We start from the raw sequence: 23,385 nt of genomic DNA on the forward strand, positions 1-23,385 counted from the left end.
AAAGCCGTTTCCTTGGCCATTTGAATGCCCTTGTGCAAGCAGCTCCAACAGCATACTATAGCTGTCATATTTAACATTTCCATCTAGGAGGTCAGAATTATGGCCCAAGAAATATGTTGTCACGGTATTGTACCATCAGGTATTAGACGTTTTCCTATTGAGTCTCCTTCATGCAACAAAATAGGAGTGTGCAGATACTCTAGGTTAGGATATCATGAGTGTCATCGACAGGAAGAACAGAAGTACTCGCAAGAAGATCCACATAGCAGTTACGGAAAACGACCGAGCATCATACCAAAACCAATTCAGCTCAAAGCCAAAGGCAATAAATATTTCTTCCTACTACATGACAGTCACATAAATGTGCACAGTGTAGCACAGCTATTTTTATTAGACCACTGCAGGATGAAGGCCTCTCCCTGTAATATCCAATTACCCCCGTCTTGCGCTAGCTGATACCAACTTGCACCTGCAAATTTCTTAACTTCATCAGCCCACCTAGTTTTCTGCCGTCCTCGACTGCGCTCCCCTTCTTTGGTGCCCATTCTGTAACTAATGGTCCACCGGTTATCCATCCTACGCATTACATGGCCAGCCCAGGCCCATTTTTTTTCTCTTAATGTCAATTAGAATATCGGCTATCCCCGTTTGCTCTCTGATCCACACCGCCCTCTTCCAGTCTCTTAAAGTTAGGCCTAACATTTTTCGTTCCTTCGTTCTTTGTGCGGTCGTTAATTTGCTCTCGTGCTTCTTTGTTGAGCTTAAAGTTTCTGCCCCAGATGTTAGCACCAGTAGAATGCAATGACTGTACACTTTTCTTTTCAACGACAGTGGAAACAACCTGGTAACGTTCAACGCGCAAACGCTCTCGAGTAAGGCTAGCTTAGCAGGGCTGTTTGAGGAATCATCAGGCATTGCCTGGAACATAATCAGCCTTAGTGAGATTAGAAATCTAATGTCAAGTACTACACAAAATACAGCATGACAATTTTGAAAGCCCGTGGAAGTACTGGAACAGGGATACATATGAAATAAATTTCGTCAGAAGCAGTGATCAATTCAACCACTTTTACAGCTACTTGTACCAATGTTATTCTAGCTGACAAGGTTCCCTGCAGAATGACACTTTGTTTGCTGGGGCAATAAAGTTAATTGCCATTTCATTGCTGGGCTGTTGAACTCTTTGAATTCATGTATCACAGAATGTACGGTACAGTCCACACTTACAGGGAACACCAATTTAGTATTGAATCTTGCACAACCCAAGAAGTCATCGCATTTTCAAGGAAATGGGCGCCCGGTATGATGCATTGCGTAGGAATCAATTGCCAAAAGACCATTGCCAGATGCCTTCTCATCTAATCTGAGGTGTAATATAAACCATACACTACATTCATCGTAAGGCTTTCAAAGGAGTCTCGATGGGACAGCCTTAACTGTCCTCAATGCTAACCTACTGTACTTCCAGTCCAAAAACTCAACGTTACAGCAGTTATCTGGCTGACAAGGCATTTACCAAAGCAGGCTCCACAAGTGCGGCCTTCAATAAGGTCGCAATCGCCTGGGATAGATCTACAGTGTGGCTTCGCAACACACATTGCTTAGAAAGTGAGGTAAACAAGCTTTACTATTTTCTATTGTACACTCGCTATCCTGAACACAAGTTTGCTTACCTTTTTCGTAGCTCTGGTACGCTCTCACCCACTCTAAACAGAAAAAGAGAAAACGACGCAGTTTTAGTCACAAACCCACAGCACTATGGAGCAAAACTATGGAATGTACCAAATGAAAATTGAAAAAAAAAAAATAATTAACCAGAAATTGATTACCTTTCACTATCATTTGCACACACTGCATGCTCGAGCACACTGGCGTCACAATGCGCAAGTGCATTGTCATGAGGTGCACCTCATTTGCATTTCGAAGGCTACGTTTCAAATGCCAAGGAAAAATGAAGATGTATTATTTAGGAGCTGGTTAATTCACCTTCCGAAATTTTTAATTAGGCATAATACAAAATGTACTTGGACTTGCTCAGGACAAAGCTCTCTTGATTATGCCCTGATACGGAAGTTAGACACTCACTTGGGATAGCATAACTCTACCAATAACAATTAAAGGCTCCTGTGTTGAACGTCAAATAATTATGCGGTTTTACGTGCCAAAACCACGATCTAATTATGAGGCACGCCGTAGTGGAGGACTCCGGAATAATTTGTACCACCTGAGGTTATTTACCATGCACCTAAATCTAATTACACGGGTGTTCTTGCATTTCACCCCCATCGAAATGCAGCCGCCCTGGCCGGGATTCGAACCCGCGAATTCGTGCTTAGCAGCCCAACACCATAGCCACTAAGCAACCATGGCGGTTAGGTGTGTTGAATGTCACAAATTTGCAGCTAAAGTTGGTAAACAGCAACAGTAGCGAGAACACAAACACATCCTACATGTTATAATATCGAAACTTCTCTTCCGCTCCGTCATCATTAATTTTGTACAAGATGCTAATTAGAAGTAAAATGGAATACGCTTCATCAATTTGGGACCCATATGCTGAGACACTAACCCAGTCTCTCGAACGTGTTCAATATAATGCCTCGCGTTTCATCTTAAGCAATTATAACCGTAAGGCAAGCGTAACTTCTTTGAAAAATATCTTGCAACTTCCACCGCTTTCTGCTAGTCACAAATGCTTTCGCCTAGCTCTGGTTCATTAAATACACTTCCATAATTCATATCTGCACGATAATTTTATTTCATCCCCAACCTACATATCTCCTCGCATTGATCATCAACACAAAGTTGGAGTTTTGCAGCGTCGCACCAAAGCTTGTCACGAGTCTTTTCTTCCCAGGACGTGTCAAGAATGGAACCACCTTCCCGGCGCGTTGATTGCCATTGAAGACCACGCACAATTTCGTAAGGCCATAATCGACACCATCGCTTCGGGCATCTCATGTCTGCTCAGTGAAATGTGACTTGGAGAATTATTCAAGGGAACATCTGTTATTTGTGTAATCTGTTGCTTCAATGGACAAATTAAAGTTGGCAGAAATAACACACAAACCGAATGTCTGCATGTTATTTTGTTTTCATACCATTGCAAGAGATGTACTTTGGTTTCATTTGCTTGTTCCCACATCGTTCAGTCGCACGCGCTGACAATGAAATAGTCAGGTGTTCTTGTGCACAGCGCATAAAATCATGCACTGCGTGAAACGAGACAAATGCAACAGCTCATGACGCGTGCTACCATCAACGGAAGTGCGCCACGCAAGAAAAAAAAGCTGAGGAAAAAAGAAGCCGGGGCCCAGTGACGTATGCAACACACGATCCTCAAGATCCAGTATGGCAGGACGCAGGGAAATAATTTCGCTTGCGGAGGAGAGACGGGGCAAGTGGAGAGAGCGTCCATGTTAGCGGTGAAGCTCGCCTCCTGAAAAAATGGATTCGCAGCACTGAAATATTTCTATATCGACTATTAGTGAACCAATTTGAAAATTTATTGGGGTAGAACGCTTCCTAGAGGGCACGTAACAACTTCCCGCGCATAACCAAAATTTTCTATGTGGCTTGGTGAGGGGCCCTTTAAAAACAAAAAAAGACGTCATTCATGGTCAGTAATTCTGCATGAAATGCGATTAAATCATTCGGGATCGAGCAGCACAAAAGTGCTACACATTCAGAGGCTCCCTGAAGCCAAAATATACATGCAGTAGCCTTCTGTTAATTTGATTTCGGTTAATTCGACTTTCAAGTTAATTCGATCCCAATCTAAAGTCTCAGATGGCGCCCATCTTTTCTTTTGATCCTAAATTTGCCTTGGCCAGATAATTCGAACTTGACCATTCAGCATGCATGTGCCTTACGGTAACCTAAATAAGTGACCCCTTTAGTGGAAGGGTCTCTCAGCGAAGCTTAGGGAACAGTGAGTGTGTTGAACATGTCAAAATATCTCTCGTCGAAACAAACTATGTTCTGCCTGCCCTAGGCAGATTTTTCAAACAATAACGGTAGATCCCAATGTGATTACGGTATTTATCAGATTGTTCCGTGCACCTTTTTTCTCTAAAAAAATTGGGCAAAAGATTGCCTGCACGATGCAATCGGACATGAAACCAAAACCGTGTTCACGGCATTTGTATGCTTTAGTGCATACCATGGCTGTATTGCGGCGAAACTGACTTTAAGAAAACCAACCGGTATTGCCCATCTTTCTTGCTAAAGAATCAGGTGAGCGTTACATTTTTACTTTGTTTAGGAGCTTGAATGTCATTTCTACATTAGTTTACTTTCGACACAGAAAGCGGGCGCGTTTGATTTGGGGGCGTGTTAGAATTGGGCAAATACTTCCAAATAAGTGAATAGGGTGTTTCTGCTTTTTTTTTTTTTGCATCGCGTTTTGTTTGACCCGCTGGATAACTCAATCAGTTTTGTCGGTCCCGTTAGGGTCGAATTAACAGAAGTGAACTGTAATGGAATGACATGAATCGTGGGCGACACATGAATTTGTTTAAACTTTTTGCCTTCTGGCTTCAAACAGCTTTGTGACCTCGCAAATTGATCATTCCTAACAAAATATTGCATTATTAATGCAACAATATGCAATAATCCAGCATGCGTGCGGCCACTTATTGCCTTGCTGTGTTTAGTGAACAGATTGCTTAGAAATTTATAAAGAAAGCATAATATTGCTACACGCACAAGCTCAAAGGTTAGACTACTTCATGTACTAGCCATAATTTACACGGGAGTTGCATGACTGCCTCACCAATGATCCAGAGTTCCCATAAGTAATTTTTCAAAGAAACTATGGTCACAGCCAAACTGCCCAAGCCACTAGGCCTAACCTGCACAATACTTTGTCGGGATTCAGAGTGAGCTGACATCATCCTATCAGTTGCTATGGCACTAAGAGGCTGAAATTGCCTTGCAAATGGAAGCATGGGAACTGTCAACCACACGAATCATTCGTTCATTATATAACAAGGGCTCGAATCCAGCAAGAATGATGCCTTCAGGTAGCATATGTGGGTTTATTGACCAGTTGCCATCACCCAAAAAGATCACGTGCTCGTGACGCCTGCGGCAAAAAGGATGTTCCACATCCGCCCTATGGTTTGTGAGTGGTGGCGCTGGCTAACACTCCCAGGGTTAGTTCTAGTTGTAAAAAACATAAATACCCCAGAAAGTGGATGGGAAAACGGCTCCGCGGTAGCTCAATGGTGAGAGCATCGCACGCGTAATGCGAAGACGTGGGTTCGCTCCCCACCTGCGGACAGTTGTTTTTTCATCCATTTTCATTTCCATCAATTTATCATTTCTTTAATTCGATTAGTAAGTACAAGTAATTTCCCCTATGTTGTCCTTGGTGTCATTGTTTGTTGGCTTCTTATAATATGATTAATAAAAATCGGGCCCCTGGGTTACCTTTCTACACGAATCACAGTAATTTTGCACAAAGCGGCAGTCCCGGACATTATATGCAACATATGTCAAAAATGACAGCAAAAATGACACCGCTGGCATCCAAAATTTCGGTCGCAGCTGCCCATTGCTTCTATGAAGTGAATGGTGGCGGTACGGGAAGTCCAATAATCAAGTAGGTCCCCAAAAGCTAATGAAAACAAGAATAAAACCAGCACTTGAAATATTGGTCAACTACAGTCCAATGCCGCTAAAGCAAAACACCCTATAGTATAATGAAGGGTTGTGCATGTTGTGTATGTCCTAGCCTAACTTTTCTTTAACATGTCTTTCTTTAAAGGGCCCCTAAACAACCTCAGATATTTTTTGAAAATTTCAAGTACACACGCGCATTGAGTTCAGAATGCTGTAACGATCAACGATCCCAAATGCTGCAGCACTACGCGCCACGGGCGCGCCACAAAAAAAACAAAAACAAAAAAACAACAACAACAAACAAACAAAAAAAAAACAACGCTGTCCTCTCCTGCTCTTTCCGGTATCCCCAGCAGTCGTCACGATGTCAGCAGGGTGCATCTGGTGATGTGCACAGCGGTTACGCCGCCCATTGGTCGAACAAGGACCTATGACTTCCGGTTTATCTGCTAGCAGGTACGTGCGCACCCTGCTCTTCGTCGTGTTGCTCGCTTGTGCGCCTTTACGAATCGGTAATTACAGCCTGCAACGCAAGTGCCAAATCGCTCACGTTCCATCCAACACAGTCGTGCTTACCAGTCTGATTAGCTGCGCGAACAGAGTGCGACAGTGTTGGCCTTTCTAGATGTGCGAGCAACACAGGGAGGACTCAGCCTCAATACCGCTGATCGCTCAACGGCGCTGATATTGTCACTAGGCCTTTTCTGGTTCCCTTCAAAGCTAAAAGCGGACGGCGCTTCGAAATGAATTACCGACAACTCACAAGCCGCAATATTTTCTTATCGTTATCGCTCTTCACAATAATTGTACACAAAGAAGAAAAATATGCTGATATTAGTGGCGCCGTCGGCTGTGATGCGAGCACAGTCGAGCCGGTCGTCTCCCGTCGGTAGCCGTGGACTGTGCAGCTGAGCTGCAGCCCATGTTTTTGTCGCCGGTGGCAGAGGCGCGCAGCTTCATGGTCGTCGATTGGCCCGTTGATCGTGCTGCGGGCGGAGCGCTGGCAGAACTGCTGTCTACTTTGGACACCTCTCGCCCGGCAGACGTTCTACGGCACTGGAGGCCGGTTCCCCATCGTTATATTTGCTGCTAGTGTGGATGTGCCTTAACCGGAAATGAACTGCGCGTTGGCGATGACGTATGTCACGCGACATTTCAAGGAGCACTCGGCGAGGAGGAGAGACCAGCCGACGAGGAGAGTAGCGAAGGAAGAGCGAAACGAGCGAGGGCCATGTTTCGATCACACACGTGTAACTCCGCTCTTACGGCACCATTTCGAAAAATTCTCGCGGCTACGTGTTCATTGTAGAGTCATGCACAACTGCAACACCACATCTAAATTTCGACCTCTGGGTGGTTTAGGGGCCCTTTAACTTTTCTTTCTCAATTACAAAACTACTACAGCGGGGTTCGTACTGGTTTCCAAGGCAAAAATTCAAGTATATTCAAGTACTTTTCAGGACCTGTCACAAGTTTTTCAAGGACTCAAAGCGGCATCCTAAGTAGGATTTTTAACAGCGAAGCTGTTTAAGCTGGAGGTAGTCCGGTGATGTACGCCCAAAATGTGGGCCGATCCTGGAGGTAGTGCAGAAAGGGTCCAAGCGCAATGGCACATACCCGGGGAACTAGCGAAGCTGTTTTAAGCTCGAGGATGGTCCATCGAGTGTACGCCACAAAACCTCCGCCTGGCGATGACGTCCCCATGCGTCACCTAACAACGCTTCGCCCCAGCTACGCCGAGCCTCGCCACAGCTGCGCGAGCCCGTGACGTCATCGCGCCATCCGGAGTGGTTGCCGCGGCTGCGCCACTGCGCGACACTGCGCCAACCCACGGGATACAGTGTAACCTCGTTGATACCATCTTCACAGGAACCGGAAAATAAAGCGTATCATCCAAAAATCAAATCATCGAACGTATTATCTAACCAAATCAAATTTTAGAGGAAAAAAAAAAAACTTGTCCCGAAAAACGTATTAAGCAGAATTGTATCAATGAGGTTCCACTGTATATAACTAGCAGTACAACGATAGCGGATATTCGTTAAACTGCTGGCTACATTAACAAAGGCACTGAGCTTCAGTGGTAAAGTTTCTCCATATAGCGCTCTTTAGTTTCACCTCACGTGCAAGAGGGAAAGTGGGACAATGCAGACCGACGGGCGAGGAGTGAAACGAGCGATAGGGTGAGGAACACAGCGTCAACACTGCCAGCCGAGCCAGCACTGAAGCCCGGCACGCGTCTCTCGCTCCGTTCGCGGTTTGAAGCGGTGAAGCCTTTATTTTTTTCACGCAGCTCTGCAAAACAAAACCATGCGTGCTTGCGCTAGCATATCGTTTCTGAAATGGGGAGTTTATCAGATCGACGCCGATCTACCACAGAAAGGAGGTCGCAATGTCGATATCAGAATGCATTGCTCACGAAATTCAAGGATTTTCAAGGAAGGAAAAAAATTCCAGGACTTTCAAGAGCCTTGAAAACGCACTTTTCAATTTCAAGGACTTGTACGCACCCTGCTACAGTCAACTTCTGTTGATTTGACCCGGACGGGACCAACGAAATTTATCGAATCATTCGGTGGGTCGAATTAAACAAGATGCAGAAAAAATGCCAAAACACTGCCGATTCATTTGGCAGTATTTGCCCTATTCTAGTATGTCCCCAAATTAAAATTCACACCAACTTTCTATGTATGCAAAGTAGAAAACTAACGTAGGAACGACTATAAAGCTCCTAAACAAAGTAGAAATCTAACGAGACCCAATTTTTATAGCCAGAAAAATTGCTGCACAAAGGCATTCCTAAGTCAGTTTCGCCCTCCAGTTTTTAAATTCAACTCCACCGCAGTACGACCATGTTAAGCGCTAAAGCATATGACCGTTGTGAAGGTGGTTTTGGTTTCATGCCCAATTGCACCCTGCAGGCAATTTTCGGCCCAATTTCCTTTAAAAAAAAAAATGAGGGGGGGGGGGGGGTAAGCATTTTTCAATAATTCATCAGGCAAATACCGTAATCAGGCATTGTGGACTACAGTTACTGCTTGAAAATCTTCCTTGGCGGGCTGAAAATAGGAGTTTGAGATACGATGGGTGTTCAGTGCATTCACTGTCCCCTAAGCTCCGGCAGGACGGACACTGCCACTAAAGGGGCCACTATCGGGGTCAATTTAGGGGTCAGGTGCGTGCGTGCTTGACTGGTCAAGTTTGAATTTACCGGCGAAGGCCAATTTCACGATCGAAATAACGAAAGTTCGGGCCCATAAAAATGCATGGGTGCCGGCTTGGACCTTTGGTCGGGATCCAATTAACCACAGTCAAATTAATGAAACTCTACTGCACAACTAATTCTCTATAATGGAGGAACTTAGGCTAGCCTGACAGTGAATATGATGGCTTACAATGAATGCACATGCACACAAGAAGTGCCACTTGACATCACAACATACACTGTGTGGGAGGGTCTGGATTTTTTCGCAGCTATGGTAGTCCTCCACATCCGATGATAAAAATCTCCAAGGACCGCAAAACTAATACAATGCTTGCTGCAACACAGCAGCAGGTGTAGCAGCTGACAGCATAATCTGACAGGAATTGACAAAGTCGTCTGGGATGAGAAGTTAGTGGAGGACAATGAAGACGACTAAGGTGAAAAGCCTACAGACAAACCAAGAATTTCAACAAAGTATACAACAGTGGCATTTGACATGGAGCCCTGACTGTATACTACACCTGGAAATTTCCATACAACAAACATGGGTACAGTCAAATTCATTATAACAAAGTCTCATGTGACATTAGAATATCTTTGTTATATGATATTCATTATAAGCATATATTCATTACTTGCCGATATCTGCAAGAAAATTTATATTTACGTTTTATATCCGCAATCATTATATCGATGTTTGACTAACAAATTATTGGATATAAAGAATTAGACCAAGAATTTATTTGGTCATGTGTTATTTCCAAGAAAAAAAAAATGAAATAATGGGGTTTTACGTGCCAGAACCACGATCTGATTACGAGGCATGCCGTAGCGGGGGACTCCGGAAATTTGGACCACCTGGGGTTCTTTAACATGCACCTAAATCCAAGTACACGGGTGTTTTCGCATTTCGCCCCCATTGAAATGCAGCCGCCATGGCTGGCATTCGCTGGGATCAGTTCAGCAACAGTGAGCACAATGCACCCATGCGCAGCCAAACTCTCAAAAAGTCTAGAGACTAAGGAGAAAACTCACCAATGTATAAACAGGTTATTTGGGCACAAGGTCAGTGAAAATCCTTTTATTCCCCTTTTCAATGTACCTCCTCGCCAATACCTCTCCTTTATGTCTGGGTGTGCACCGCTGTCGAGGTTTACCAGGAGAGGCTGAATGAACTGATCCCTTCCATGAACCTATCGCTTAAACTCGATGCACAAAATGCTTCCACCACCAGAGCAACGACTTTTGTGCAAGCACCCCAGGAAGGCAGGGACAGAGACAAAGGACAGGGAAGGGGAAATACAAATGAGGTAATTCACTGGAACATGAATGCATATGCTTCCTTTGAGAGGCACTTGCAGCTGCATTCTTCACCTGTCATGACTATACAAGAGAATTTCGATGAGAACCTCTCGGGATTGCTGAAAAATTCGTATCACCCAAAAAGGTTTAAAAAATTGTGAAAGGGAGGAAACATTTCCACTCAAGAGTGCTCAAACTTTCCGATTTTTAAACATTTTCCCGCAATCCTAAGACCTTCCTTTATTTCAGGGCGAAATATTGGGAAGAAATACGTAGCAGAATGAGAAAATTGCACTTTTTTGTGTGTTGCCTTATAAATTGGGAAGAAAATATGCTTCGGGAGATGCCATTGCACAGCCGATTGCGCAAGCACAGCTTTCCGTTGACGCAACACTGCCATCTTGGTATCGCCGTAAACACGAAAGATCAAAGATTCAGACAGCCATAGCGTTGTATTTTTCCATGCAGAAATAATAGTGAGCACGAAAAGGGAAAACCAGCTCTGCGATTCATTACGGCAGTCACGTGGCATACAGTGAGCGCTCCTATTGGCTAACACAAATCTGAATCACTCGCACACTTGTTTTGAGTTACGTGGCCAACATTTCAAGATCTGCCTGTTAATCTCGAGTTTCTTTCGTTGCTGCATCCTCCCTACTGCCTAATGGTAATAAGGACACGATTTGTGCAAGCTAAAAGAATGTTTTCTTTGAGGCGGCAAAGCTACTTCGTATTGTGCGATCTGACTGGTGCAAAGGCAGAAAAACTTTGGAATTATCAGGCAGCGACGGAAGGTGGGGAATAAATACGGAGACAAGGCTACCCATGGAAGCGAATGTCCTGATATTGCCGACGGTGTGTGATTGGCCTGCGTGTAAAGACTGGCATGCGTGTGATTACCTGCTCCTCGCAAAGTGTTTGAAAATGGCCGGTAATTTGCATGATACTGCATAAAGCGAAAATTTTCTTTTCTTGTTTTTTTTTGTTTTTAGGGGGGCGAAGGAGATGCTGGTGGAGTCGAGGCAGAGTGATTTAGGTTGCCCTTGCAACAGGAATGCAACCAGTGTATCGGCATGGCTGCTCTGCCAGCCTGACAACAGCCAGTGTCTGGCACCACTGGCGTGCCAAGCCCTCCTTCGTCTCCTGTGCTGGGTATGGCACCACGACTCGATTGTTTGCATCATCTGCCACGGCGCAAAAATCTGTTCGCAACATTAGAAATTTAGCATGTTGTAAGCTTTTTGGGCTTGGACTGGGACTTTTGGAAAATTAGCAACATCCCAAAATTCGTATCAGGTGAGATCCTATCACAGATTCTACCACAGTCAGTCACCACAGTAAAGTTTGTGTTTCAGCTGTGCTTGGGTGTTGCACGGCTTTCTACTACGGCACGTGTAAATGCAAGAGGAACCAACAAGTAAGGCCCGAGAAGTACTCACCCCAGTCCAGGAAGTCCACCACGTCCCTGTGGTTAAACCTGCCCAGCTCTTCGGGCCGCCCGTCAAAGCGAGGAGGCGCCATGACAGCAGCGGCAGCAGGAGCTGTGGCCGCAGGCTCTCCCCCTTCCCCAAGAGTTCCCCCCGAAGGCACACATTGGAACTGACTGTTCAGACTCATTTGCACTAGCTGCTCGTTCACATCAAAACCAAAAGTTATCTCGCCCAGTGTCGTGGGTGGCGTGCCACCAATGTCGTCCAGGAGCACAACCGCAGGGCTGCTTGACCTGTCACCCTCGCCACTCTGATAACACTCCGTGGAGGACGACGAAACATTCTCGCGCGCACTGCCAGCGCTCACAGTCATGGTGGCCAGGCCACCTGCCGTGGGCGCCACTGCGCTCGTCATAGCCACCGCCAGAGCCTCTGTTCCTTGACTAGTCGGCCGAACTGCCGTTTGTTGCAAAGGCACTACTACAGCTGCTGGGTTCTCTGCCCCCGCCGACAAATTCGCTGCAGCGGCACCACCTCCCCCACCACCACCATTACTACTAGTCCCACCGCGGCCCTGCCGGCAAGACATGCGTGCAATGTCAGCGTACGACGTTTGCAAGACCGTGGTGGCAGCCACGCCACTGCCACTGCTCACTGGCAGCGAGTGGACACTGTCCAGGTCAGAGTTCTCTGGAGAAGACGGCTCGGAAGGCGGCGCCGAGCCCGTGTAGTTGTGCTGGCGGCCGCCCCCCGCCACCGTGGCGGGGGGCTCTTGCCGGATGCTTGCTGCGCCAACGCTATTGCGTTGTTGCTGCAACTGCTGCTGTTGTGGTTGAGACAGGCTCTCCAGAGAGTGCACGCCAGGTCTCCGCACAGTTGAGTCCTCAACTGGTCCATTGCCAGTTGCAGAAGTGATGGCGGTTCCCTGCGAGCTGCCAAATTCCATCGCAGTGCCCCCTCCTCCGCCGAGAGGCCTGTGGAAGCCCTCGTACACTGTCGTCGCTGCCTTCTTGAGCTGAGCTCTCCGCCGCTGCTTCTTTGTGACTAGCCTGAACTCAGACTCCTGGATCTGGTCGACGTCCGAGTAGGATGACAGGTCCACCCTGTAGCTCCCAGTGAGCTCTGTCTCAGTGCCGTAGTCCGAGTAAAAGCTCGGCGAGAAGGAGCGCTCCTTCTCGTTGGGGCTGCCGCCACTTCCACCGCCGCAAAGTGGAGCGTCCTCAAAGACAGCTCGTCGATGTGACGAGTCGAAGTTGTTGTTGATGACGTCCTCCGACAAGCCCTCATGCACCACCTCTTTTTCGTCGGCCTGGCCCGGTGGCGGACTCGACAGGGAGTTCTTGGCGCCGCTGGAGTTTGACGAAGACGAGGTGGCACCTTTGCGCATGTTCTTGCCCTTGCGGTTCTCCGTGCTCATACTGTTGCCTCCGTTGTTTGAGCTGTTCGGTGCTCCACTCTTGTCATCCGAGTAGATGTAAGCCAGCAGCGTGTCAATGGAGTCGCTGCCGCGGTGGCCCGTCATTTGTTCGGCCATCACGGTAGGATCCACATGGTTGCGAGACCTCTTGCTTTTACGTGCAGAGTATGAGCCATTGTTGCTGTGAAGTTCACCGTCACGGATGCGGCTCTGTGCTATGGCAGTCACAGTTCCTGTGTCACCTGCACAAGCACAAGGAAAACAATGCACAGAATGAAGGTAAGTGGCAACCCTGTCAGAAAACAACATTTATTGTGATTTGTATTGTTATGGCATCAGCATTGACTGCCATTAACCAGCTTCACACAAGGAAATGAACCTTAAGAAACCCGTTTTACAGATGGTCCCACATCAAAGAGCAGATGCCAATGCAAATACTACAGCCAAACTGATTTAGCAAAGTCGAACTTGGAGCCAAAAGCTTCTTCATATAGAACACGTCTACCGATTCTAAGTGCACATAATTTTGCCTGCACCAAAGCCTTGCTGGTTAGGATGTGTACAAGTGTCGAATTACCATGTCAGTAAATACATGCAAGCACCAATGGCACAAACATTCACACTACCTGTATAGCACAGTGCTAGAGAGGCATAAACAAAAGCAACGCTGCTAAAGCGCAAATATAAGGCCTTCGGTGCTTACAGTGTGCCAAGATACCCAATTGCCAAGGCCACTGGTTTAGACGAAGCAACACAACAGTCATTAGCCTGCAAAAATGCAGCATGCAAACCATCGGCATACATGTGGCTGCGTAGCAGCTCCCAATGAGCATGCAAAGACGACAGAGATCGTGTCCCTACTGCGCTGTCCACAATTCACAGAATCGCAAAAATGAAAGCTAGTTGCCACTAGCGCCTCACTTGAGAAATTTCCGATAACTAGCAATACTTGCTGCCTTAAGTCCATGCAGGCCAAATTCTTTGCATCGCACAAATCACAAGGCATTGTCTGGCCAGCTGTTCCAGAAGTATTTGTTTCGCTTCTATTTTTAACATCCTAAAGAAGCAGAGAATATATGAGATGTGCCATAGACAAGGGCTGATGATTATTCTTGACCATCTTGGGTTCTTTAAAGAGCATCAAAAGCACAGTAATGAGCCGTGTCACATTCTGCCTCCATTGAGGTGCGACCACTGTGGTCTCGGAAACTGAAACCCTCGACATCGTGTTCAGCAGCTGAACACTCCTACCATTGAGTCCCTGCTGAGAAACTTTTCCTCTCCTAGCTAATGCTGATGCAAGACAAATACACGAAAACATGCCAGCCGCATAAAACTTTTTCATAACAGTACCAACACATACGAATTGTTTGTGAAAATGTGCGCCGCATGTAGTTTTCTACTACGCATCATTTTTGTTCCCGGTGTGTTCCCGCACCTAGCTGCAAACTTCCATTAGAAACGTCCATCTAAAGAACGAAATGCAGCGTCGTGTAGCTCTTTCAAAATGGCACCCGGTTCTGATCACTTATTTTGAAACTGCAAGCGACGCCGGCCTTTTTTTTTTTATTCGAGTGCTTGTGATCTATACCAGCAGGACACGACTATTCTGCACATGAGAGCGGAGTGTTCTACTTGGCCAGATGCATAAATTTCAGAAACCTCTGCGGCATGCCGCCATTCTGCGAAGGTCTCGGACATCATGGTCTTAGCATTACGACTGCACGTTAGCCACACAGGAACTGTAAAATATGTTACCTATATCGCTTACGGCGAAAAAAAAAAATGCAATATTCGAAAGGTAAAATGTCACCGCGAACCATTATCAGCAATTGGCAAACATGTAAACAAAGCGCCCCCCGAACCATGATTTCCTGATAACTCTGTAGCAACCTCCGACCCTTTGCAACATAGTGTCGCGGCAGCGCTGGTGCAGCGTTCTCGCCAACTCGGGTGACGTTGACAAAAACGCTTGAGCGGCCTTTGTTGCCATGGTGGAAAGACAGATGGTCATTCCAAACCAGTGAAACAGGCGTACTGCACATGATGCCGCACGGACAACTGCGCAAAAACGAGAGGAACACCATTGTGGCATCCGATATCGCACCAGCACACACCCTGTGCCATGCTGTGCTGTACGCGGCATGCCTCCACGCGCCTTGAAAACACATGACCTTCTTGGTGGCTTCCCAAATCCGCACAAGGCGGTCGCTCGCTTATCTTGAAGGCCGTATCATTGTCGCAGTTGGATTGGAGCTGGGTGCGCGCTTCCTTGCTTTGGCACTTCGCTTGAACACTCTTTTTACCGTAACCGGGTACGAGGCAATTATAGCAGTACAGCAATTTAAAAAGGTTCCGTTATATGTACATATCTGGAAGCAGTTTCCATAGGGAGGGTCGGAAAATCGTAAATGCACTGAAATGTGGTCGTTACAATCGATAGATCGTTATAACGGGTTCGACTGTACTATGTTCACACTTGATCCGTTGCCATTCTGTAATGTTCCCACATTTAACACTGCGGTTTGCTGGTACAGTCACAAATTTAGCGGTGCAGAAAAAGTTCGTTCACAAAAGTTGCTACAAAGACGATAAAGATGTGTTTTACGTTGCACAAGCCAGGTGCTGCACGAACATATGGGAGGACACATGCACCGAGCTGTTGGTGAAGCACCCGAGGAAGTGCGCATCAGTTGAAACCTACCGGGAAACACTCACACTGGGCCAAATCCTCCGATCACAGGGCTACATTTATTCTGGACATGCATTGCTTAATTGCCGGTTCTCTTCAGTCAGCTTCGTCGCAACAGAGTCGTGTTATACGTCTCTTAAAGTGCGAGGGTACACTTGAAAGAACTTTTTATTTACCGATAGATCATGTAGCGGCAGCAGCATCGGCGTCGCATGAGAATTATGTAGACGCTCGTGTCTACACAGGCACGAGCGGCTGGCACGCTCCGGCACGGGCTAGCGTTCCAAAAGATTGAAAATGCTACGCCACGAGATCGGGTGTCGGTTTTTCCTCTCCCAGGAGAGTCCGAGACATTACCGGTCTACATGGTCGCTTGTTGCCACAGTTTGGTGACCCGGATGTGATACTGCCATACGCTCCTGTGGTAGAGACGACCATGGACCAGAACAATGCTACAGGAGCTCAAGGCCAGAACCCTTCCGACAAACGCGGTGAGCCCTCCTGTTCGGCCATCGCCGTCTGCCTCCCACAGTACTGGGACCAGCATCCCTCGGCGTGGTTTCTTCAGGCCGAATCGCAATTTCAAGTCGCTGGTATCTGCTCTCAAGCCTCAAAGTTTCATTACACCGTTGCACCACTCTTGCCCACCGCCATTGACGAAGTAGCAGATTTGTTGAACCGCCCCATTGTCTACCGCCACTTATGACAATCTCAAGGCAGCCCTGTTACAGCGCAAAGCAACTTCACAGCCGTCTCGCACCAGCAGCTTCTGTTCGCTGAAGAACTCGGCAACCGATGCCCTAGTCAACTTCTTTGCCGAATGAGGCAGCTGCTCGGAAACAATGAGAGATCCATCGAAGACGTGCTGTTGCGCGAATTGTTTTTGCAATGACTCCCGGCTAACGTGCAGATGGTCCTGGCGACAGTTTCCACCATAGTTCTTACCGGACTTGCAGCTTTGGCTGACAAAGTCATGGAAATAGCCACCCCAACCATCGCAGCCACAACATCGTCTCCAGGTGACAATACAACCTGCCCTGCAAACCCTTCCCTGCTCTTCAGCAGCGCAATCTCCGCTCGACTCCTTGTGTGAGCGCCTGGACGCATCATCTGTTCAGCAGAACATCGCCGCATGTCATCTCGTCGCCCACGCAGCCATAGCAATCAAGACGCACGAGCACCTGCAATGAAACAGCACCTACATCTGGCATTTACTACTACCACCGCCGTTTTGGAAACGACGCTCCTCACTGTCAGCGTTCCTGCGCTTGGCAGGGAAACAGGCCGGCGACAAATCGTCTGGCCCAACACACAAGCCACCTATTCTGCGTAACGGACAGAGTTACGGGACAACGGTTCTTAGTCGATACAGGAGCTGACGTCAGCATTCTCCCCGCCCACCACTCCGACCGAAAAGCGACACCCGTGTCGTTTTTGCAAGCTGTCAAAGGCACCAGGATTCCAGTTTTCTCGTCACGATCCGTTATGCTAAACCTTGGCTTTCGACGAGCGTTCCGCTGGATTTCCCTGGTTGCAGACTTCTTGTACAACTATGGACTCCTTGTCGACGTCCAACAACGCCGTCTCATCGACTCCGTGACCCAGCTATCCGTTCCCAGCGTCCCTTCAGGCACATCGCCGATTGCACCTATTTCTGCCATGTTAGACGAACCTTTCACCGCGTTCCTACGCGAGTTTCCCCAACTTGACATGCCTGCCTGACTGGACGCAACCGGTGCAACATGACGTGTGCCATCACATCGTCACCTCCAGCCCACCAGTCTATTTCCGACCCCAGCGTTCGTCCCCGGAGAAATTCACGATTGCTAGTGCAGGGTTCGAACACATGCTGCAACTTGGCATCCGCCCTTCCTCCAGTAATTGGGCATCACCACTTCACATGGTGCCTAAGAAGACTGGAGACTGGCACCCATGCGGTGATTACCGGGCACTAAACGTTACAGTTCCTGATCGCTGCCCTCTCCCGAACATTCAGGACTTCACGGTAGCATTGCACAGTGCGAAAATCTTTTCTAAGGTCGATCTCGTTCGCGCCTATCAACTACCGGTCGCTGAAGAAGACATTTCTAAGACCACCATCACCACACCCTTCGGTCTTTCTGAATTTCTCTGCATGCCTTTCGGCTTACGGAACGCGGGACATTCCTTTCAGCGTTTCATCGATTCCATCACCCGAGGCCAGCCTTTCGTTTTTGCATACACTGACGACATTCTCATCGCAAGGTCTTCCGCAGAAGAAAATCTTCACCACTTGCAGTTGTTTTCACATCTTGCCAGTAAAGGAATTGTCATAAACGCCGCCAAGAGCGAATTCAGTCAACCTGAACTAGAGTTCCTCGGTCATATGTCGACGCTAACGGCATTTGACCTCTGCCGTCCAAGATTCACGTGATCAAAGGCCTTCCCCGACCGACCACACTCGCTAAGCTTTCGCCGATTTCTCGGATTCGTCAATTTCTACCGCCGATTCATCCCCGATTGCACACGACTTATGGCTCTGCTAGACGCTCTTGCTGGTGAACAAACGTAAACAAGTGCTTCAGTGAATGAAGAGGCCACCGACACTTTCACAAGAGTCAAGTCTGCCCTCCCCAACACCACGCTGCTTAAGACACTCAAAGCCAGATGCACCCACTGCCATCATGACCGACGCTTCAAACACTGCCGTTGGTGCCATTCTGCAGCAATTCATCGACAGTGCGTGGTATCCACTCGCCTTTCTCTCCAAGAAATTCAAGCTGGCGCAGTCCCGCTACAGCGTGTTCGGCCGTGAATTACTCGCTGTTTACCTGGTTATCAGATTTCGCCATTTCCTAGAAGGCCGTGCACTTACTGTCTTGACAGACCACAAGCCCCTTGTGCACGCGATGAACCGTTCAGCGTCCTGTTACTCCCCCGCGAGAGTCGACACCTTTCCTACATCTCCGAGTTTACAACAACGTTCCGCCACATCAGGGGCACCGACAACGTTCCAGCCGACGTTCGGAGTCGCGTCAATGCCGTTTCCACGCTGACGTCGGAGCCTTTCATCATCGATGTCAACTTACTCACCAGTCAACAGCGTGACGACACCGAACTTCGTACACTACGGAATTTGTCAAAGTCCCTGAAATTGGAGGATGTCGTGACTCCATATGGTACGTCCGTCGTCTCCAGATGGTACGACCGTACACCTAGACCTCATCGGCCCTCTCGCACCTTTGAAAGGTTACTGTTACCTACTGACATGCATCGACCGCTATACACGGTGGCCAGAAGCTACACCAATATCCGACATCTCAGCGCCCACTGTTGCAGCAGCTTTCGTGTCTACATGGATTGCAAGGTTCGGCTGCCCATCCACAATAGTCAACGATCGCGGTCGGCAGTTTGACTCGGCACTCTTCAACGAGCTACTCAAGCAACTCAGAACGACATGTTGGACAAGAAGCAAGGTCTCCATACATTTCTCCCGCACTCACCTCTGCTACCCACATTTTCGTGCGTAACTGCTGTGCGGAAGCCTTTGCAGCCGCACTACTCCGGGCCATATTTTCTGCTCGAGCATCGCCCGATGACTTTTGTCGTGAATATCAACGGTCGATCAGACAATTGCCCTGGAACGTCTCAAACCCACCTACATTGCAGCACTCGCGCCATCTGCCCCGCCAATGTGCGACGCAACCCTGCTGCATCCTTCACGCCGCCTCCGTACGTGACACCCAAGACCAACGCCAAGACACGCCGTGTCACGTGGACTTTTCATCGTTCGTCGAACTTTCCTCCTCTCTAGGGGGGGAGCCCTCTGTAGCGGCAGCAGCATCGGCGTCGCATGGGAATTACGTAGACGGTCACGTCTACATGAGGCACAAGCGGCTGGTACGCTCCAGCACGGGCTAGCGTTCCGAAAGAGATTAAAAGTGCTATGCTAAGAGATCAGGCGTCAGTTTTTCCTCTCCCACGAGAGTCCTGAGAGTTTACCAGTCTACGCGGTCGCTCGCTGCCACAATCAGACATTTTCGCAGCTTGTGTACAGTAGAGCCTCGCTGTTCTGTTCCCGGGTGCTGCATTTTCCTGGCTGTTACGTCGTTCTCAGCCAGTCCCAGCATAGGTTCCATCGGACCCAATGCATTGGTAACTCCACTGTTGCATCGCAACTGTCGGACCGTTCCCGCATCATGCATTTCGAACTGCCACCCCGCGCCGGCCCGAGCGGCCATGTTGACTTTTCAAGCCAATTGGCTTGGTGGCTTCACGATGGGATTGGATGCCCAATGTGCCGGGGGCAACACCTATGACACATTTTCGGTTTCTGCCAGTAAAAGCGTGGCCTTTGAGATCCGTATTTGCTATTCAAAGATGGCGACTATGATGTGTTGGGGCCCTAAAATTCGTTTTGGCGCATAGTTGTTCCACATAAATTCCAAGGGCGAAAACACTGTCGCCGTGGCTTCGTATGCTGATGTGCGAGTGAAACTGTGCAAGGGTCAGCCAACGATTGCGGCTCAATCGCGCACGCGCGAAGGAGAAAGGCGGGGCGGAAGCGCGTTGCTTCTGTGGCGCTGCAAGACAAGAGGGGGAGGACGGGGGTTACTGCGGCGGCGGCAGCCGTTTCTTGAAAGCGATCTGCGATTTGGAGAAAGTGCACACCAGCACGGCGTTGTACTCTGGCATCAACTGCGTACTGCGCAGGCCGTATTTTGAAAGCGATATGCGTTGGGGGCAGAGTCTAGGCAGTGTAGGTGCATCGGCGGCTTGTAGCTTTGTGCGTGTTATGTGTTCTCGGTGCTTAGTATGCCTCGAAGCGATAGACAATAGCACAAAGGTCACTTCGTTGCTGCTGCGGCACTTCCTCACGCCAGCGTTTTGATAGCGAGTGTCCGAGCTCATCGACTGTGATGTGTTGATGTTTGCCTATGCGCGCTGACACCGTGCTTGTTAATATCAGGGGTGGGGACTGTCCAAAGTCATTTTGGCGCAATTTCTGGAGCAGGTCAAAATGCCTTTTGGAGCAGCTTGGAGCAAACTAAATTTCATTTTGGAGCAATTTGGAGCCGATAAAATTTCAATTTGAAGCAGTTTGGAGCAGGCCAGTCTGAATTTTGGTGGAATAATGGAATACGGCAGCGCACTCCTAAACCACGACGAAACACAGAATAAACTAACAGGAAGCTCGTAATGGAAGCACACTTCGTAGCTATAGCGTACTAGAATATGGAAGAGTGGGTCGAGCGGCGGCTCGGCAGCATGCTTTCCTGTAAAGCCGGAAACATCGGTTGCACAATGGATCTGTCATGAGCCTACACTCGTGCTCCTACGCGGAAAATGCTCTCAAATTATGCGGTCCAATCGACGCTGTAACGTAATTTCTGTGTCACCATATGTCACCGCAGACCAAGAGAGCCGCAATCAACGCTGTGCTGGTATAATGTAAAACTATTCCAATCTGTTTTTGTTGCGATAGCAATTATATGGACACGCCAGGCGCATTTCTGGCGTCGCCATGATGTTCCACACAAAGTCCAGGAGCTATATCATCGCCGCACGCTATATACTGTATGTGCAAGTGAAAAGCGTCAGGATGAGCCGACGAGGGTGAGCCAACAATGACGGCTAAATCTCACGCGTGCTATAGAAGAAAGCGGGGACGAAGCACACCGGCTCCTATCGCGCGCTAGGCACCGGGGAGAGGGGTCGTTCTACTGCGGCGGTTGCTGCGTATGGCGTGGCCACGCGGGCCCTATCTTGAAAGCGATCTGCGATAGGGACATTGTGCAAGTGCTGATAGCTTCGTGTCTGCTGTTTTTTGCCGCTTGGTTCGCGTTGAAGCGAGGCAGCACAAAGGTTAAAAACATGGGGTTTTACGTGCCAAAACCATGATCTGATTATGAGGCACGCCGTAGTGGGGGACTCCGGAAATTTGGACCACCTGGGGTTCTTTAATGTGCACCTAAATCTCAAGTACACAGGTGTTTTTGCATTTCGCCCCTATCGAAATGCGGCCGCCGTGGCTCGGATTCGATCCCGCGACCTCGTGCTCAGCAGCCCAACACCATAGTCACTCGGCAACCACGGCGGGTGGCAGCACAAACGTGAATTCGCTCGCTGCTGCCGCCGCTTGCTCACTCCAGCATTTACCGCAGGAACTCGCTGGGAAATCGAGTGAGATGTGTACATGTTTGCTTGTGCACGCGTGACACCGTGCTTGTTAATAGTGAGTGAACACGTTTACAAGTTTATACCGCCGATAAAACTACTATTCTTGCTTCTTATAACTGTCTACTAATTTGCTATCGCAATCGATGCTTTGCCTTTTGGGCGATACTGTGACATTTTATTCCAAATCTGCCATTAGCCCTTCGCCATAGGTGAAAATGGCTCATGCCTCGCCCATGTGGGCATAAAAACAGATTGGAATAGTTATATGTTATACCGGCCTTGTGGACACAGACGGCCGCCCGCTTCCTGCGAAATAACTAGTTCGTTCGCAGTGCTCTCGGCCAACTTTTTGTTGTTTTGCACCTCAGCTCTGGAGCGCTGTGCCGCTCGGCCCACTAAACCGTATTCTAGTACACTCTAAACACCTTAGAGTCGGTATACTAACTCTAGAGGAAAAGCTGGTCGAAAAAAAAGTGGGAAACGCATAGGCGCCGCCATGTTGCTACGACTCATTTTTGTAGCACTAAGATATTCAACATATTACGCAAAAGCAAGCACTTGCACGTAGCACGGACAACGTATGAAGTTAATTCCGTACACTTTTCAGAAAGATCAAATGCCTCTTTAGAAAATTTCGAAGTAAAATTCGGGGTGTCAAAAAGGTTGCGTTTGCAGGCGCCTTAACTAGATGATGTTACCATACTGATTTAGGGCGTCAAAAAGGTTGCGTTTGCAGGCGCCTTAACTAGATGATGTTACCATACTGACGGAGGCTCAGGAACGCGTTGATCGCGTGCCTCGAATGAATCGCATTCGCCGTCTGCGCCTGCATAGTACGGTAGCAACATGGCAGCGCCCTTGCGGTTCCCGATTTCAATACATGGGCGCTATGGGCAGCTTTTCCTCCAGAGTTGGTTATATTTATAGTAACTATGCAAAACACAGCTGCCCTAGCTGTTCCGACCGCAGTGAAAACAGCCGGCAGTGGCAGTGCGCGTGGCTGCCACTTCTGTGTTTGGCGCAGGAATTTGCATCTGTATCAAAAATGCGCAATTGGCGCAGAAGTCCCACCCCTGTAATATAGCTAATAAGTGAATGTTTAAAAATTTATACGGATGATGAAACTACTACCCTTACTTTGTATAGCTGTCTACTGATTTGCCATCGCAATCGATGCTTCGGCTTTCGGCGACTTTTTTTCAAACGTAAGAATTTAAATAAAATGGTGCCTTTCACCACCTACTCTCATTTCTCAATTTTTCCCTGTTCCTCGGCTTTTGCATTTCCCAACTTACATTTTTTTTTCGTATTTTTACGGCCCCGTGAAAAACGTATCAATGGGGTTCTACTGTATTTTGATATGCGATTGCAAAGATGTAATTATTTATCATAGGACAAACAATTTCCGATTTACCAGCGAAAATGGGTTCTTTTGTTTGGAAAAAAATTAGCATCTAGACAAAAAAAAAAAAAAAGAATGATATAGTGGTTAGGATACAGAAATGATATAGCATGTCTGAGGTGTGTGCTAAGGTATAAACCAAAGGTCAATTTG

General features: G+C 47.9%; 1 protein-coding gene across 1 annotated transcript in view; it reads right to left on the reverse strand.

Annotated features, from left to right (window-relative positions):
* The window catches only part of LOC119445113 (uncharacterized), a 53,048-nt gene that overhangs the window by 3,711 nt on the left and 25,952 nt on the right, over window positions 1-23,385 (reverse strand). Inside the window, exons 6-8 of the mRNA XM_037709435.2 lie at window positions 13,683-13,747; window positions 11,572-13,221; window positions 1,674-1,706 (exon numbers count right to left, since the gene is read on the reverse strand). Of these exons, the coding sequence (XP_037565363.1) occupies window positions 1,674-1,706; window positions 11,572-13,221; window positions 13,683-13,747 (1,748 nt within the window). The remainder of the gene's footprint in view (window positions 1-1,673; window positions 1,707-11,571; window positions 13,222-13,682; window positions 13,748-23,385) is intronic.

This window comes from Dermacentor silvarum, chromosome 3 (genome assembly GCF_013339745.2).
Source record: "Dermacentor silvarum isolate Dsil-2018 chromosome 3, BIME_Dsil_1.4, whole genome shotgun sequence".
In the NCBI taxonomy this organism is placed as follows: domain Eukaryota; kingdom Metazoa; phylum Arthropoda; class Arachnida; order Ixodida; family Ixodidae; genus Dermacentor; species Dermacentor silvarum.